At 40.8% G+C, this 19,531-nt stretch overlaps 1 protein-coding gene across 2 annotated transcripts; it reads right to left on the reverse strand.

The window, feature by feature from the left end:
- Positions 1–481: 481 nt before the first annotated feature.
- LOC138661609 (uncharacterized) lies at positions 482–18,968 on the reverse strand. 2 transcript variants are annotated; one of them, XM_069746432.1, is made up of 9 exons: positions 18,735–18,886; positions 6,166–6,222; positions 5,564–5,635; positions 4,180–4,500; positions 3,655–4,071; positions 2,936–2,992; positions 1,913–2,095; positions 1,402–1,471; positions 482–857 (listed from the first exon to the last, which is right to left on the reverse strand). In XM_069746432.1, the coding sequence occupies exons 1-8, from the start codon at positions 18,793–18,795 to the stop codon at positions 1,437–1,439; spliced, it is 1,203 nt and encodes a 400-aa protein (XP_069602533.1). In that variant the 5' UTR covers positions 18,796–18,886; the 3' UTR covers positions 482–857; positions 1,402–1,436. The 2 variants fall into 2 exon arrangements, with proteins under 2 accessions (XP_069602533.1, XP_069602532.1); XM_069746431.1 differs by having other exon boundaries at positions 3,655–4,500; positions 18,735–18,968.
- Positions 18,969–19,531: the final 563 nt, after the last annotated feature.

A 19,531-nucleotide genomic window follows, 5' to 3' on the forward strand; every position in this document is an offset into this window, starting at 1 on the left:
GAGTATAATTAGACAGCCCCCGCTTCCCCCTCACCTGCCGACCCCTGGGTATGACTCGAGTATAAGCCGAGAGGGGGACTTTCAGCCCCAAAAAATGGACTGAAAATCTCGGCTTATACTCGAGTATATACGGTATATCAATTTTGGAACAAGTCAAGCCAGACGTGTCACTCGAAGCAAGTATCGGCAATCTTGGACTTGACTACTTTGGAAACATGCGAAGAGAACAATCACCAGAGAAGGACATCATGGTCGGAATAATAGAAGGAACATGGCGACGAGGAAGACCAGCAACCCGATGGCCTGATTCCATCAAGATACCAGCATAGAAGACCCTGGTGTACCTATCTAGGCTCGCACAAGATCGATCTTCCTACAGAGCGTTCATCAAGTCGTCATGTCTCGAGATCGAGCCGAAGGCCGTTAAATGATATTAATAACAAGAAGCAAAGCTCTAAAATCACACGCGAAGACCCCGACATATGACACAAGTAGGTTTTATTGCACATATGAAAAAAAAAAACTATTTTAATGTAATTTTCAGATTTTTTTTTTTATCAAACCAAAAAACATCACAAACACACTCTGTATGGCACAAAACGCCCCCCGTCAGGAGCCGTGTTCAGTGGACTGGAGAAGGAACTGGAAAAGTTATGGAGCTACGAGTGAGAAGTTGTCGGTAATGAGACCACCTAACGTATCACGCGGACAAAACCTTACATATGTGAGAGATGCAGGATGGGGCTGAAGGGGGTCGGTACAAAAATAAATATATACAAATTCTGGCTTTACTTTATTTATAAAAAAAAAATAAAAATTTGCTCACGGCGGTCAGCGGCAGATAGAGGAGTGAAGTCCTGCAAAGTAAAAGATGTGGTTAGTAAAATCAGAAGAATGACGGTTTTCAGGAGTCCGTGTCTTTTGGTGGACTTGGTTCTCACTTTAGTTTAGCCTCCCGATCGTTAACGCTAAATACCCTACATGGACAAAAGTATGTCACGTCTTAATCACTGGATTCTGGGTTCTCATTTATCCCCTTGCCCCTGATGTATGACATCGGACCCCACTGCTACTGGATGAGCATGCAAGTCTTCTGAATGTGACGTGAGAAGTAAGCCGCCCCTGGCAATAGCTTATCTTTTCTAAAGGATCGGGCATGTTGGAACCCAACTATCTGACCCTTCTCTTTCTGTCCCGATATACACTAGCTCGTCTGTCTGTCTCACGGAAATCGACTGGTTTGGCAATAATGTATGTGGATTGTAGAATGTCCTAGTGAACTTCTAACTTTGCTAAATTCCAGAATTGGTCATTGTGCTTTGTATGTACAAATGTCCATATATCAAAAAATGACAAAGATGATTTATTCAATTTCTTCAGCCATGGACCCCATAGACTTACCTCAATGACTAATTACACTCTCCATCATGGATTCATCACCCTGACTGCTGAACTTGTTTCTGTATAGAACCTGTAGACGAAGACCCAAGCAATCTCATTACTATGCACCCTCCACCATCACGTCGTATGTTTTGTATAGACTCCTTGTCTAAATGCGTTAATGCAATGGCTGAGCACTAACATCATAATTTTTGGGTGAAGAAACTGCTCTATATGCTTAGTTGGACATGAGTCCTGAAGGTTTGAAGACCCTCTGCCATCATAGAGAAGCATCTAGCACCTCAATATCGCCTACTACAATCATGGACTAATGTACTTCATGGTTCATGATTACTTGTGGAGTGAGGGACATGGAGGAAGGCTCAATCATTGGAGAGCATATATAAAGTATTTGCACAAGGGTCCCCGGCAATACATAAACTATAAATGGGGGTTCACTGGTGCTCTTGACCATGACCTGAAGAACTACTACATCTTCCTATTGATCCACCACCACTTGGCCACACTGTACCTTGACTTTGGGATTGTTGGATTTGGGAGAAACTTCTTCCTCCTCCTGCTCCTTGATTTGCTGATCCTCCACCAGTTCCACCACTAGATCCATGGCTTTGTGAGACCTGTGAAAATCCGCCGCCAGTTCCTCCACTACCACCAGTTCCTCCAGAACCTCCACCATGGTTTGATCCTTTATCAGCTGTAAAGAAATTGAAAGTCAATGACTAACGGTGTAGTAAAAGTATGTCTAGAAGAATAATCCCAATTCGGGCCATACTTCAAAAATTTTAGCCGCCATTTTCCACCGCGAGGGGGCTGATCTGTGCACGGCTTCTGCTGACCTACCTACAGGACATATATAAAGCTGCAGCCTCGTACTGGCAGCAACCCATGTAACGGACAAGAGAGGGGAACCCATGAGTCACTGACGGAATTGGCTTAGGACTAAATCTGTTGACGCGGTCTACTAGACTGTGACTTCTTCATTCGCAATTCCTCGAGTAGCATATTTTTAATGCAATCACTGGCACATAAATTGGCTGAAGTCACCATGTCGTACAAGGTCAGCTGGTAAGAATTTGTCCGATGGTGCCCGAGTCAAGGGAGGCAGAGCTCGGTCACAAGAGGCAGATCAGCAAAGGTTTAGATGGACACCAGACAGCAAGACATGGAAAAAATGCAAGCTGATCTGATACCAAACGGGACCAAACACCAGTTGTTTCTGGTACCTGAGGGATCATATTTTTTAGGGATGGGGTAAGGGTATTTTAAAAGTCATAGAGGAGAACTTTAAGTAGAGTTTGGATCGGGCACATGCATGACCAGTATGGAATAATATAGGAGGAGAACATCGAAAAGGAAAGTGACGCAGGACATCCAGGCCTGTAGTATGTGAATGATAGAAGAACAGTGATCTGAATTAAAAAAAAACTGTTTTAGGTTAAAGGTTAGGTTAAAAGATTAATTTGAAATATTTTTGGGGGAACTCATCCTAAGAGCATGCAGTCTTAGAAAGTGTGAGCTTCGGTGTGATTCTTACGTTGTCCACTCTTATTACATCCTGGGGACACGGGAACATCTTTTGGGTTTACTCCGGCTAGAACAAAAACATAAGTTGGAAAATAAGTTAATATAAAATGTAAAACTTGGCATTGAGTGGCTTCTACATCTTGTATTCTTTACAATATCTTAGGGAACTGCACAGAGAAACGTGACCTGACCGCTGCTCCCAACTACAAAAGTGTATCTCCTGACACAAGCCTAAAATCCAAATAAAAAAAAAAATATTATGGTCTATACCAGGTCTGTTTTGACTCCTTATGTGTGGCTACCTAATCAAGCTTCAATTACCAGTAAAACCTCTGATGATCTATCATTTCTGTATACTTTAGGAGCTTTTAGTTTTTCGATCTTAAGAGATGTTAAAATGTGTCTGCAACATATCGACTGGTATGGATGCTTTGTATTTTGAGGGACTGGGGAACTCAACTGGAGTCCATATAATGATCCTCATAAAGCCATAAACTACTGGGGCCATGAAGTCCCTATCATGAGACATCTGCCCCACCAGCTATGACTACGAAGTCCATCACCAGTGTTAAATCTCTTCATTGGGCAAAACAGATCTGAATGTGTTTTACAATGGGTCATTGCAATGAAGACTACTTTGAATAAATTGGTCAAAAGTTTTAGATGACAAATATTAGGGTAGGACCCCCCCCCCCTCCAAACTATAAATTATTTTATATCTATACTTACGTGGTAGCTTAACAGAGATTGTTGAACTGCCGCTGGATCCGGAGCCAGTGCCAAAAGAGCCTCCAACGCCACCGATACTACCACCATGAATAATCTGTCCAGAACCCACACTTCCTCCGGAAAACGAGCCTCCTCCAGAATGTTGCCCAAATGAGCCTCCACTTCCTCCAGAAAATGAGCCTCCTCCTGAGTTCTGCCCAAACGACCCTCCACTTCCTCCAGAAAATGAGCCGCCTCCAGAATTCTGCCCAAATGAGCCTCCACTTCCTCCAGAGAATGAGCCTCCTCCAGAATTCTGGCCAAATGAGCCACCACTTCCTCCAGAAAATGAGCCTCCTCCTCCAGAATTCTGCCCAAATGAGCCACCGCTTCCTCCAGAAAATGAGCCTCCTCCTCCAGAACTCTGCCCAAATGAGCCTCCACTTCCTCCAGAGAATGAGCCTCCTCCAGAATTCTGGCTGAATGAGCCTCCAGTTCCTCCAGAAAATGATCCTCCACCACCTCCAGGACTCTGACCAAATGAACCTCCAGAAAACGAGCCTCCACCAGAACTCTGCCCAATTGAACCTCCACTTCCTCCCGAGAATGAGCCTCCTCCAGAACTCTGGCCAAATGAACCTCCTGTGCCTCCACCTGTTCCAATGAATTGTGAACTTCCTCCTCCTCCAGAATTGCTAAGGACATATGGTACTCCTCCACCGCCACTTGTAAGGATGCCACTATTACTTTCCATGCTGCCTCCTCGTATAACAGTGTTGCTGTATTGTATATCGGCTTGCACGAGCTGGGAGCCGCTTCCTCCACCTGCAGATCCACTCATAGCTCCTCCTGAAGATGCAGCTACACCTGCAAAAGCCAACACAAAGGTTATTACGTGATCTCCGTGGCTCATCATCAATTAAATTATTTCTGAAGGCTTTTGATGTTGAGGAACTTTGCACCTTCATGTCTTATATACTACTCGCATTGAGAGTTGCATTCACAATTCAGTTTGTTAGATCAGCTCTATGGGCTTATTTATTTGCACTCCTTGCTGGTTCAGTGTCTGGACAGATCGTTCTTGAAAATTGGAATCCATTAGAATTTTTTCAGCAGCCTCAGAAGAACGATTCTTTAAAAGCTTTTTCCAGGCTTACTATATTGATGATGTATCCATAGAATAGATAATCGATAGCAGACCAGTGGAGGTCCAACACCTGGGACCCCAACTAATCAGCTGCTTGCAGATCCAGTTGGGGTCATAAATAAACAGTTCTCTGTTCACAATCCTGAAAACAGCCAATTGGTGGATGTGCCAGGCGTTCGACCTGCAGCGATCTGATATTGACCATCTATTCTATGGATAGGTCATCATCTTAGTCTTAGAAAACCCCTTTAATGACTACCCTGAGAGATGACCACAAATTGCTTTCGAGGCTACTAGGACCATTTATTAAATGTGTTCCAATACAATATCTCATATTGACATTGTGTAATATCTGTCCTGAAGAAGAGGCCGAAGTAATCTCGAAGGTTTATCGTAAGTTTCTCAGTTGGTCATTAAAAGGCATCTACAACTAAAGACTATCTGCTTGCATCTTTTCCATCTACTGGCTAATATAGTACAAAGCACTTTTTTCTTTAAAAAAAATTGCAGAATGGTGAATGCAGCTGTGAAGGTAATCGGCATATAAGCCTTGGTATAACTCAACTACACACAGACCCAATGTTATTGACCCATGAATAGCGGAACCATTCCTCATTGCCAGATCCATTTTTGACTCCTTGTATAACTCCTCTCTATACCGTCCATATCACCATGGCTGCCCCAATATTAATGTCATGGAGATGTTCTCATGTGTTCTAGTAAGAACTGATGTGACTAATGTAGAAAGTGGGCCGCTCTACCAGTAATGTCGAGAATACTCACTAGAAGAGCCACCGCCGGAAATCTGGACATAGCCCGGCGTCCCATCACATACAGGAAATGCGGCAATGGGATCTGCGAAAAATAGCGAGTAAACAATGGTGAAAATATCCTAAAATAATACACTACACTACTAATATTAATCTATACATAAGTATATTATCCACATTTATATATCTAGTATTTGTCCATTTCAATCACTCTAATATCTAGGTAAAATGTAGTTATACGGTGATAGCTTTGACCACTGTGCCTGCGCTGTTCCTGCGATTTTGGTGCTTAGTCTTCTGGGGCTCGTGTAACCAATTAGCAACCACTTCCCTAGGACAAAACTGAGATCTGAAGGAAGTTCTCACTTTTCTGGGTGTCAGTTTTGGCAGAAGAAAGTGAAGGAAGTGGACGCTGATGAGCTGCAGGGCTTGAGTGACATTATGTCATGCAAGCCCCAGGAGACCAGTTGCCGATGTCATAGGAATGGCACAGGCAACGGAGGTGAGTTTAGCTCTTACATGGAGGAAACATGTTTAAGAAAGGGTTGTCCGAGTAGTGGACAACCGCTTTATGTTTTTCTATTGGACAGTACTTTGCCGTAACACGTAACTTACCGGTGGGACCTGTCGGTGTGTAGCTTGGGATCCTGCAATACAACTGAGGAGCCGCATCTGCGAAGATAAAAGCCAACATGAAGTAATTCACAATAAACATAAAAAAGTCGACAATATTTGGGATTCCTTCAGGTTATGTTGCAAAACATAATTTGTTGATTTTGGCTTCCCGACAGTCTGATGGATGAGTGTTTGTGTCGGCCGCATTCTGTACCCGGCACTAATCGCAATCAATCATCTGCTGCAATAATTCCTCCAAGTTTATGTAAGTTCCCGGTACGTTAATCTACTTTTGTCTAGATCGTCTTACTCTTGGATCTGAGGTTACGGATTAGAACAGTTGGATAGTTTTGTGTGATTTTCATATTTTGTTTTATACTTTTTTTTTTTTTTTGTATCTAGAGAAAGTCATAAGCCTACAAAAATAAGTTTCTAATTCTTGCCACATTTTTCTTTAATCTTCTTTAGCCCACATGTATCTAGGCAAAGTCTTACACCAACATAAATCGTTTGCATTTCTTAGGAAATGTTTTATTAGTTCCTTTCTGGAACTTTTGCTTTTTAAGATTTTCTTTGTACCTTTTTTTAGGCCACATGTTCCTCAAACATTAGAAAATTGAGGAAAAAATCATAACCCTACATAAGTTATGCCAAAGTAAAAAGCAAATAAGAGGGAAAAAATGACCGTTTCTAATTTTATAGTTTTTTTTGAGGGGACTTTTTTATGCTACTGTATTACTATTTGCATTCATTTTGTCTTTTACGTTTCCCACTGGTTTCTTAGAAATCAGAATTTTAGGAAAACCTTAATGCTGAGTAAATCATGTAAAGTGAACCACAAATAATAACATATTCAATCCAAAAAGCAAAATATTGCTAAATGTAGTCACTTGTTTCTTTTTATCATTTTTCTACCTATTTTACGTTCCTTTTTTATGCCACATAATTACTATGTGAACTTTGGAAATAATCGGACTGATATATTATGCAATCTTAGACTTAATACCGGCAAATCTGGTATGAAGAAAGTCTTAGGGTGGAAAAGATTGTAATAACCAGCGTCTTCCTCCCCTTTAGCCTTAGGCACTGTGTACATGGAACAATAGGGTGCTACAATTATATATAAGGACTATCCTACAATATAACCCGTACCTCAATTATCATGCCTGCTGCAACATGTCCTACACACCCTTATACCAAAATTTTGCTACCGAAGCACATAGTTGGAAACTGCCCTTCGTAGCTCCCAAAACCATGGCATTATTCTAACCATTAATCCCTTTCCGAAATGGAGCGCAACAGTACCCAGATGTCGGACTCCCTCCCTCACCGCTGGAGCCCACATCTTTCCCAGGACATGTCGCTATTTTGAACAGCTGACATGTGCCTTTAACAGCCGCGGGTGGAATCGCGATCCACCCGCAGCTGTTAACTAGTTTAATACCGTTTTCAATCTAACAGCGGCATTTAATGCGAGCTTCTGAAAAGTGTGCCAGGAATCTCACCCATCGATAACCCCATCATGTGATCAGGGGTCACCGATGGGTTGGCATGACAACCAGAGGTCTCCAGTAGACCTCTTTGGTTGTCACTGCTGGATTGCTATGAACGCCCCTCCGGTGGTCGGCGCTCATAGTGAGTGAGCATTTCTGCTACATACATGCGATCTGATCATCTCCTGTATATAGCAGATCCGATTGGGTTATGGCAGCTTCTATTCTCCCATGGAGGCTATTGAAGCATGCCACAAGTAAAACAAAGTTTTTAAAAATATTCAAGAAATATAAAAGTTCAAATCAATCCCCTTTCACCCCATTCGAAATAAAACAATGAAAACAAAAAATCAAACATACACCTATTTTGTATTGCCGCGTTCAGAATCGCCCTATTTATTAATATAAAAAAAATTAACCCGATCGCTAAACGGCGTTACAAGAAAAAATGGCAAAATGCCAGAATTACGTTTTTTTTGGTTGCCAAAGGGGGACTTTGACTTGCCAAAAAGTCAAATGTGTCCACTTAAGTCTTTTCACTATTAATGGAGTGAGTAATTTCACCAATTTACTCTCTTTGGTCATTTCTAGATTCCCTAATTTAAGCCGGGGGCGAATCGAAGCTTGGGTTCAAGAACGTCATCATTACGCAACTACAAAACTTTTAAAATCTCAAAAATTGATTTATTTATTTTTTTGCAATTCAACTTTATCACCCCCAAGTAAAAGTACATGGGACGTGCGCTGTGCAAAAATATGCACTGGGGCTCATCACATAGCTGAAACCACAGCCCAACACCAACAACTCAGCACCATGGACAGAGAATCAGGTAACGTTAGGGACAGTCCCTAATATCTCCCTAATATTTATTGCAAAATTGGTTTCTTCTTATTATGGTTCTTTAGAACTAATATGCACTATTGGCATTTCTGTATTTGGTAAAATGTGCAGACGGGAGCACAAAATATATATAGACCAGATGTATGCAATATCCAATTACGGTAAGTGCCCAATTTTTAGGAGAAAAAAATAGAAGCAGTTAAAAATTAAATATATAACCATATAAAATCCAGCGAACAATGTATTTAAAAAAGTGTAAAACAATAAAATATATATAAAACAATATCAAATTCAGTGACCAATTTCTAAAAAAAAAAGTATAAAAGAGCAATAAAATATATATAAAACAATATCAAATTCGGTGACCAATTTATAAAAAAAAAAGTATAAAAGAGCAATAAAATATATATATTGTCTGCAGTGTGACTCCTAGAAGTGTGTCCTAGAAGTGTGAAGATTATGTAGAATTAAAACCAGATAGATGTATACAGGCTGTGCCCTGCTACCTGCCACCATCGCACTCTAACAAGCATCTATTCTTCCGACAGGTATGTTCACCCACCCAGCTCTCCTGCTGTCTGTCTATGAAGTGCCCATAGTACATCACCCAGCTTTGCACATAGACTTTCCTCTGCTCCTAGCTTTCACATGGTATGCCTTTCAGCTAACCCCAGCTTACCCTAGTGTTATTTATGACATTGTTTACTTATATTGCATAGCTCAAGTCTGCATAGACTTCAGTCTGCAGTGTGAAACCTATAAGTGTGTCCTAGAAGTGTGAAGATTATGTAGAATTAAAACCAGAATTGAGCCAGAAGGGAACTGAAGGTAACTGGACAGTGTCACTGTAAACAATGTTTCTGTTTGTTTTCACTTTCACCTCTATAATCCTTCACTTTCTGCTAACTCGCCTGATCCCTACACCAAGTAAGGAACTGTTCATCTCTTCTTCAATCCTCCCCATCCACCTCACCTCCTCCTCAAAACTGTTCCTTAACCCCTCTGTGACCTTAGACGTACTATCCCGTCGAGGTGCCCTGGGCTTATCTGACCCTGGATGGGATAGTACGTCATAGCCGATCGGCCGCGCTCACGGGGGGGAGCGCCGCCGATCGCGGCCGGGTGTCAGCTGCTTATCGCAGCTGACATCCGGCACTATGTGCCAGGAGCGGTCACGGACCGCCCCCGGCACATTAACCCCTGGCACACCGCGATCAAAGATGATCGCGATGTGCCGGCGGTGCAGGGAAGCACCGCGCAGGGAGGGGGCTCCCTGCGGGCTTCCCTGAGCCCCCCGCAGCAACGCGATGTGATCGCGTTGCTGCGAGGGTCTCACCTCCCTCCCTGCTCCCTCCAGCCCCGGATCCAAGATGGCCGCGGATCCGGGTCCTGCAGGGAGGGAGGTGGCTTCACAGAGCCTGCTCAGAGCAGGCACTGTGAAGGCTGCAGCGCTGCATGTCAGATCAGTGATCTGACAGAGTGCTGTGCAAACTGTCAGATCACTGATCTGTGATGTCCCCCCCTGGGACAAAGTAAAAAAGTAAAAAAAAAATTTTCCAAATGTGTAAAAAAAATAAAAAAAAATATTCCAAAATAATGAAAAAAAAAAAAAAATATTATTCCCATAAATACATTTCTTCATCTAAATAAAAAAAAAACCAATAAAAGTACACATATTTAGTATCGCCGCGTCCGTAACGACCCGACCTATAAAACTATCCCACTAGTTAACCCCTTCAGTAAACACCGTAAGAAAAAAAAAAAAAAACGAGGCAAAAAACAACGCTTTATTATCATACCGCCGAACAAAAAGTGGAATAACACGCGATCAAAAGGACAGATATAAATAACCATGGTACCGCTGAAAGCGTCATATTGTCCCGCAAAAAAAGAGCCGCCATACAGCATCATCAGCAAAAAAATAAAAAAGTTATAGTCCTGAGAATAAAGCAATGCAAAAACAATTATTTTTTCTGTAAAATAGTTTTTATCGTATAAAAGCGCCAAACCATAAAAAAATGATATAAATGAGGTATCGCTGTAATCGTACTGACCCGAAGAATAAAACTGATTTATCAATTTTACCAAACGCGGAACGGTATAAACGCCTCCCCCAATAGAAATTCATGAATAGCTGGCTTTTGGTCATTCTTCCTCACAAAAATCGGAATAAAAAGCGATCAAAAAATGTCACGTGCCCAAAAATGTTTTCAATAAAAACGTCAACTCGTCCCGCAAAAAACAAGACCTCACATGACTCTGTGGACCAAAATATGGAAAAATTATAGCTCTCAAAATGTGGTATTGCAAAAAATATTTTTTGCAATAAAAAGGGTCTTTCAGTGTGTGACGGCTGCCAATCATAAAAATCCGCTAAAAAACTCGCTATAAAAGTAAATCAAACCCCCCTTCATCACCCCCTTAGTTAGGGAAAAATAAAAAAAATGTATTTATTTCCATTTTCCCATTAGGGTTAGGGTTAGGGTTAGGGTTAAGGCTACAGTTAGGGTTGGGGCTACGGTTAGGGTTAGGGCTAGGGTTAGGGCTAGGGTTAGGGCTAGGGTTAGGGCTAGGGCTAGGGTTAGGGCTAGGGCTAGGGTTAGGGTTAGGGCTAGGGTTAGGGCTAGGGTTAGGGTTAGGGCTAGGGTTAGGGCTAGGGTTAGGGCTAGGGTTAGGGTTGGGGCTACAGTTAGGGTTGGGGCTAAAGTTAGGGTTAGGGTTTAGATTACATTTACGGTTGGGAATAGGGTTGGGATTAGGGTTAGGGGTGTGTCAGGGTTAGAGGTGTGGTTAGGGTTTCCGTTGGAATTAGGGTTAGGGGTGTGTTTAGATTAGGGTTTCAGTTATAATTGGGGGGTTTCCACTGTTTCGGCACATCAGGGGCTCTCCAAACACGACATGGCGTCCGATCTCAATTCCAGCCAATTCTGCGTTGAAAAAGTAAAACAGTGCTCCTTCCCTTCCGAGCTCTCCTGTGTGCCCAAACAGGGGTTTACCCCAACATATGGGGTATCAGCGTACTCAGGACAAATTGGACAACAACTTTTGTGGACCAATTTCTCCTGTTACCCTTGGGAAAATACAAAACTGGGGACTAAAAAATAATTTTTGTGGGAAAACAAAAAGATTTTTTATTTTCACGGCTCTGCGTTATAAACTGTAGTGAAACACTTGGGGGTTCAAAGTTCTCACAACACATCTAGATAAGTTCATTGAGGGGTCTAGTTTCCAATATGGGGTCACTTGTGGGGGGTTTCTACTGTTTAGGTACATTAGGGGCTCTGCAAACGCAATGTGACGCCTGCAGACCAATCCATCTAAGTCTGCATTCCAAATGATGCTCCTTCCCTTCCGAGCCATCCCATGCGCCCAAACGGTGGTTCCCCCCCCACATATCAGGTATCAGCGTACTCAGGACAAATTGGACAACAACATTTAGGGTCCAATTTCTCCTGCTAACCTTGGAAAAATACAAAACTGGGGGCTAAAATATAATTTTTGTGGAAAAAAAATTTTTTTTTATTTGCATGGCTCTGCGTTATAAACTGTAGTGAAATACTTGGGGGTTCAAAGCTCTTACAACACATCAAGATGAGTTCCTTAGGGGGTCTACTTTCCAAAATGGTGTCACTTGTGGGGGGTTTCTACTGTTTAGGTACATTAGGGGCTCTGCAAACGCAATGTGACGCCTGCAGACCATTCCATCTAAGTCTGCATTCCAAATAGCGCTCCTTCCCTTCCGAGCCCTCCCATGCGCCCAAACGGTGGTTCCCCCCCACATATGGGGTATCAGCGTACTCAGGACAAATTGGACAACAACTTTTGGGGTCCAATTTCTCCTGTTGCCCTAGGGAAAATACAAAACTGGGGGCTAAAATATAATTTTTGTGGGAAAAAAATTTTGTTTTATTTTTATGGCTCTGCATTATAAACTTCTGTGAAGCCCTTGGTGGGTCAAAGTGCTCACCACACATCCAGATAAGTTCCTTAGGGGGTCTACTTTCCAAAATGGTGTCACTTGTGGGGGGTTTCAATGTTTAGGCACATCAGTGGCTCTCCAAACGCAACATGGCGTCCCATCTCAATTTCTGTCAATTTTGCATTGAAAAGTCAAACTGCGCTCCTTCCCTTCCGAGCTCTCCCATGCGCCCAAACAGTGGTTTACTGCCACATATGGGGTATCAGCGTACTCAGGACAAATTGGACAACAACTTTTTGGGTCCAATTTCTCCTGTTACCCTTGGTAAAATAAAACAAATTGGAGCTGAAGTAAATTGTTTGTGTAAAAAAGTTAAATGTTCATTTTTATTTAAACATTCCAAAAATTCCTATTAAACACCTGAAGGGTTAATAAACTTCTTGAATGTGGTTTTGAGCACCTTGAGGGGTGCAGTTTTTAGAATGGTGTCACACTTGGGTATTTTCTATCATATAGACCCCTCAAAATGACTTCAAATGAGACGTGGTCCCTAAAAAAAAATGGTGTTGTAAAAATGAGAAATTGCTGGTCAACTTTTAACCCTTATAACTCCCTAACAAAAAAAAAAATTGGTTCCAAAATTATGCTGATGTAAAGGAGACATGTGGGAAATGTTACTTATTAAGTATTTTGTGTGACATATCTCTGTGATTTAATTGCATAAAAATTCAAAGTTTGAAAATTGCGAAATTTTCAAAATTTTCGCCAAATTTCCGTTTTTTTCACAAATAAACGCAGGTACTATCAAAGAAATTTTACCACTATCATGAAGTACAATATGTCACGAGAAAACAATGTCAGAATCACCAGGATCCGTTGAAGCGTTTCGGAGTTATAACCTCATAAAGGGACAGTGGTCAGAATTGTAAAAATTGGCCTGGTCATTGACGTGCAAACCACCCTTGGGGGTAAAGGGGTTAATATACAATCCTCTGTCTCCAAACACAGACAGCCCCCTCATGCCCTCTCCTGCTCCCACCTGCTAACACTTTCTCTGCTCCTTCTCACTGCTGGATATATCTCTGAAAATCCTGGTCCTCCTCACCACATTCCCACAGTCATTTCTACCTCCCATTCACGCTCTATCACAACCTTCCGTAACCTCTCTAACCTTATACCCATTCACCCAGCCCCCGCTTCCCCAGTCCCACTAACAGGAGCTCTGTGGAACGCTCGCTCTGTCTGCAACAAGCTTTCCTACATCCATGATCTTTTTGCTACTACCAAACTTTCCTTCCTCGCCATCACCGAAACCTGGCTCACCCCTTCTGACAGCCTCTCCTGCTGCACTTTCCTATGGTGGCTTCCACCTTTCTCACCCCCCCCCCCCCCTGCCCCAGCAGCAAACATGGCGGAGGAGTTGGTTTTCTCTTGTCAGATAACTGCTCCTTCACCCCAATCCCACTGCCACCCTCTGTTACCCTCCCTTCCTTTGAGGTGCACTCTGTGCGCATCTACTCCCCCTCCAACCTCCAACTGGCTGTCATCTACCGCCCCCAGGGCCAGCCACCACCTTCTTTGACCACTTCACCACCTGGCTACTTAATTTCCTTTCCGCAGACATCCCTACTATCATCATTGGCGACTTCAACATCCCCATTGACACTTCCCTCTCAGCTGCCACTAAACTTCTATCTCTCACTTCCTCCTTTGGCCTCACTTAATGGTCTTCTACAGCCACCCACAAAGATGGCCACACACTGGACCTCATCTTCACCCGCCTCTGCTCCCTATCTAACCTCTCTAACTCACCTCTTCCTCTCTCTGACCACAACCTTCTCACATTATCTTCCCTCTCCACTCCATGTCTACAATCCCCACCACACAAACTTTCACACCCTCGCAGAAATCTTAAACATCTTGACCTACATTCATTCTCTGAATCCCTCCTCCCTCTCACAGACATAAGTTCCATACACAATGCAGATGACGCTGCCGCTCTATATAACATCCCAATAGCTGTAGCTTTGGAATCTGCTGCCCCACTTACACATACCAAAGCTCGCAAAATCAACAGACAGCCCTGGCACACCAGCCTGACCAAAGAACTGAAGCGAGCTTCCAGGGCTGCTGAGCGCAGATGGAAAAGATCCCACTCCAACGAGCACTTCATCGCATTCAAACAGTCCCTCACTATTTTCAAGACCACACTCACCACAGCTAAACAAACCTACTTCTCATCTCTCATATCCTCCCTGTCTCACAACCCTAAACTTATTCAACACCTTCAATTCTCTCCTCCGTCCCCCAGCACCTCCCTCCCCACTCATCTCATCTGAAGACTTTGCCTCATTTTTCAAGCAGAAGATTGATAGCATTAGAGACAGTTTTGGTCAACAACCCCCAGAGCCCTTCCTCCCGACTTCCCAGCCCTCCACCTCCAAAACCAACTTCTCCACCATTACAGAAGATCGACTCTCCACTCTACTCTCAAGATCACATCTCACCACCTGTGCACTTGACCCAATCCCATCCCACTGCATCCAAAACCTCACCACAGTCTTCATCCCAACCCTAACCCATCTCTTCAACCTATCACTAACAACTGGTGTTTTCCCCTCAAGCTTTAAACATGCCTCAATCACACCTATCGTCAAAAAGCCCTCTCTTGACCCATCCTCTGTATCTAGCTATCGCCCTATATCACTTCTCCCTTATGCCTCCAAGCTACTGGAAAAATACGTCTACCTTGAACTGTCCTCCCATCTCTCTTCTTGCTCCCTCTTCGACCACTTACAATCTGGCTTCTGGTCACACCACTCCACTGAAACTGCCCTAACTAAGGTCACCAATGACCTCTTAACCGCCAAGAGCAAGCGACACTACTCTGTCCTCCTCCTCCTGGACCTGTCGGCTGCCTTTGACACAGTGGACCATTCCCTATTATTACAGACCCTCTCGTCCCTTGGCATCACAGACTTGGCCCTATCCTGGATCTCATCATACCTAACAGACCGGACATTCAGCATCTCCCACTCACCACCTCCTCACCTCGCCCACTATCTGTCGGAGTCCCACAAGGTTCAGTCCTAGGGCCCCTGCTCTTGTCCATTTACACCTTTGGCCTGGGACAGCTCCTAGAATCTCATGGCTTTCAGTATCATCTCTATGCTGATGACACACAGATCTACATCTCTGGACCAGATATCACCTCCCTACTAACCAGAATCCCTCAATGTCTGTCCACTACTTCATCCTTCTTCTCCGCTAGATTTCTGAAACTTAACATGGACAAAACAGAATTCATATTTTCCCCCATCTCCCATGACTCCCCCAACGAACCTATCCATTACAGTAAATGGCTGCCCACTCTCCCCAGTCCCACAAGCTCGCTGCCTCGGGGTAATCCTTGACACTGATCTCTCCTTCAAACCACATATCCAAGCCCTTTCCACTTCCTGCCGACTTCAACTCAAAAATATTTCACGAATCCGTTCATTCCTCAACCAAGAATCTGCATAAACCCTAGTCCATGCCCTCATCATCTCTCGCCTTGACTACTGCAACTTCCTGCTCTGTGGCCTCCCCTCTAACACTCTCGCACCCCTCCAATCTATTCTAAACTCTGCTGCCTGACTTATCCACCTGTCCCCCCGCTATTCCCCGGCCTCTCCCCTCTGTCAATCCCTTCACTGGCTCCCATTGCCCAGAGACTCCAGTACAAAACCCTAACCATAACATACAAAGCCATCCACAACCTGTCTCCTCCCTACATCTGTGACCTTGTCTCCCGGTACTTCCGTACCTACATGCAGCCTCCGATCCTCACAAGATCTCCTTCTCTACTCCCCTCTCATCTCCTCTTCCCACAATCGTATACAAGATTTCTCTCGCGTATCACCCCTACTCTGGAACTCTCTACCACAACACATCAGACTCTCGTCTACCATCGAAACCTTCAAAAAGAACCTGAAGACCTACCTCTTCCGACAAGCCTACAATCTGCCGTAATCACCGATCAACCAAACCGCTGCATGACCAGCTCTACCCTCACCTACTGTATCCTCACCCATCCCTTGTAGACTGTGAGCCCTCGCGGGCAGGGTCCTCTCTCCTCCTGTACCAGTTATGACTTGTATTGGTTAAGATTATTGTACCTGTTTTTATTATGTATACCCCTCCTCACATGTAAAGCGCCATGGAATAAATGGCGCTATAACAATAAATAATAATAATAAATAATAATAATATATAAAACTATATCAAATTCAGTGACCAATTTATAAAAAAAAGTACAAAAGCAATAAAATATATATAAAACAATATCAAATTCAGTGACCAATTTATAAAAAATAGTATAAAAGAGCAATAAAATATATAAAACAATATCAAATTCGGTGACCAAGTTATAAAAAAAGTATAAAAGAGCAATAAAATATATATAAAACAATATCACATTCGGTGACCAATTTATAAAAAAAAGTATGAAAGAGCAATAAAATACATATAAAACAATATCACATTCGGTGACCAATTTATAAAAAAAAGTATGAAAGAGCAATAAAATACATATAAAACAATATCACATTCGGTGACCAATTTATAAAAAAAAGTATGAAAGAGCAATAAAATATACATAAAACAATATCAAATTCAGTGACCAATTTATAAAAAATAGTATAAAAGAGCAATAAAATATATAAAACAATATCAAATTCGGTGACCAAGTTATAAAAAAAGTATAAAAGAGCAATAAAATATATATAAAACAATATCACATTCGGTGACCAATTTATAAAAAAAAGTATGAAAGAGCAATAAAATACATATAAAACAATATCACATTCGGTGACCAATTTATAAAAAAAAGTATGAAAGAGCAATAAAATACATATAAAACAATATCACATTCGGTGACCAATTTATAAAAAAAAGTATGAAAGAGCAATAAAATATACATAAAACAATATCAAATTCAGTGACCAATTTATAAAAAATAGTATAAAAGAGCAATAAAATATATAAAACAATATCAAATTCGGTGACCAAGTTATAAAAAAAGTATAAAAGAGCAATAAAATATATATAAAACAATATCACATTCGGTGACCAATTTATAAAAAAAAGTATGAAAGAGCAATAAAATACATATAAAACAATATCACATTCGGTGACCAATTTATAAAAAAAAGTATGAAAGAGCAATAAAATATACATAAAACAATATCACATTCGGTGACCAATTTATAAAAAAAGAAAATATATATAAAATATTTAAAATTTAGAATATTAGTTATAAAATGTAAGAAAATGTATACATTATACAAATTTAGTGTCCAAGTTAATGAAAAAGTATATGAAAGAGCACTAAATAAATAAACACTTTTATATAACAATTCAGCAATGAATTTACAGAAAAGCGTATATAAAAGAGCAATTTAAACATTAAAAAAGTTATATAACAAATCTGTCTTCAATCTATAGAAAAAAGTGTATATAAAGCAATAAAAATATATAAAAACACTAATATAACAATTCAGCATCCAATTTATAATTTTTTTTTACAAAAGCAATAATATGTAAAATCTACTTATATAATAATTCAGCATCGATTTGATGAAATAGTATATAAAAGGTGCAATATACAAAAAACAAGTTTATATAACATACGGTAACAATTGTGTCCAATTTATTTTAAAAAGTATATAAAAAAATTCATATAACAATTCAGCGTCCAAGTTATACAAAAAAAGATGTAAAAGAGCAATAACGTATATATAAAAAAAAACAAAAAATCAGTGCTCAATTTATGAAAAAATATAGAAGTACTGTGCTTGAAAATAAGGAAATAAGATAAAAAAAGTATTTTATATAAATTAATTCTATACATTAATATATAAAATAATTTTTCACTCTATTCCTGCAATAGAATATATAGAATATATAATAGAATACAGTATGTAATAGTACATTTGAGAAAACAGTTGGCACACATTAGTTTTCAGTTAGTAAACAATATAAAGACCATATACCGAAGAAATTAATAACTAAAGAAAAATAATTGGGTTCAAAAAGATTTAAAAAAAATAAAAAAACTTAACTAAAAATTGAAATAATTATATAGCATAAAAATAATAAAAATACAAGAAGATCTTAAGTAAGAAAGATGTAAAAAAAAAGATTGTTCTGCATGCAAAATAAATATTGTTAAAAAATGAATGATGTAAAAATGGTATACTGTGAAAATAATAGATGCAGAACTGAGATTTCTTCTATATTTCTTAGACATTAATGTCCCGCCGTTTGTCGTACTTACTGCAGACACTCAGCACAACGGTGCAGCACAGCAGGGCCCTAATTGGACCAGACCTGCTCATCCTGACGGTTGGATGTTCCCTTTTTTTTTTGGAGCACAGGATCCCTTCCCCATTGAGTCAGTGTCATATATAGAGCCGGCTCCGTAGGAGGAGATGTTACATCTTTTTGGCTTGTATCCTGGGCTGAGCCTGACAAAGCATGCCTCACGAGGGTGTGAGAGGCGCTCACGGAGCTGACACCCATGGGTGCGACTGTTTATGGCTCTGCTTTTATTCACATCCCAAAACAACAGGCAACCTAGCAGTTATAGGGTGAATCACTCCTGATGCTACTTTCTCCCCCCTCCTTCTCCTCATCCTATAGTTTTTACGTCCGTCCGTGCCTGTGTCATTCTGCGTACAACTGTCTCACCTTTTCCCTCCATCAATCTTCATTATCATCAACAATCTCACGGTTTCAATCGTATTATCCAGTTTCGATCATTTTTTTGTTGCATTTTTTTTTTTTTAATCAAATCTTTATCTTCTATTTTCTTTTACGTTTTTGCATATTATTCTAATTTAGTTTTGCATTTCTTTCAATCCAATTTTGTATTCTATTATTTGACTGTTTTTTTTCTTTTGTTTTTAGGATGTGTTGTTTTCTTTCTTAGTGTAACTTTTTTTTTACTTTTTTTTAATCAAATCCTTTCTAAGTTCTTTTACGTCTCTTCGTATTATTCTTCCTTGTTAGTTTTGCATTTCTTTCAGTCCAATTTCCTATTCTATTATTTGACTGTTTTTTTTTTCGTTTTTT

This window comes from Ranitomeya imitator, chromosome 2 (assembly GCF_032444005.1).
Source record: "Ranitomeya imitator isolate aRanImi1 chromosome 2, aRanImi1.pri, whole genome shotgun sequence".
Taxonomy (NCBI): domain Eukaryota; kingdom Metazoa; phylum Chordata; class Amphibia; order Anura; family Dendrobatidae; genus Ranitomeya; species Ranitomeya imitator.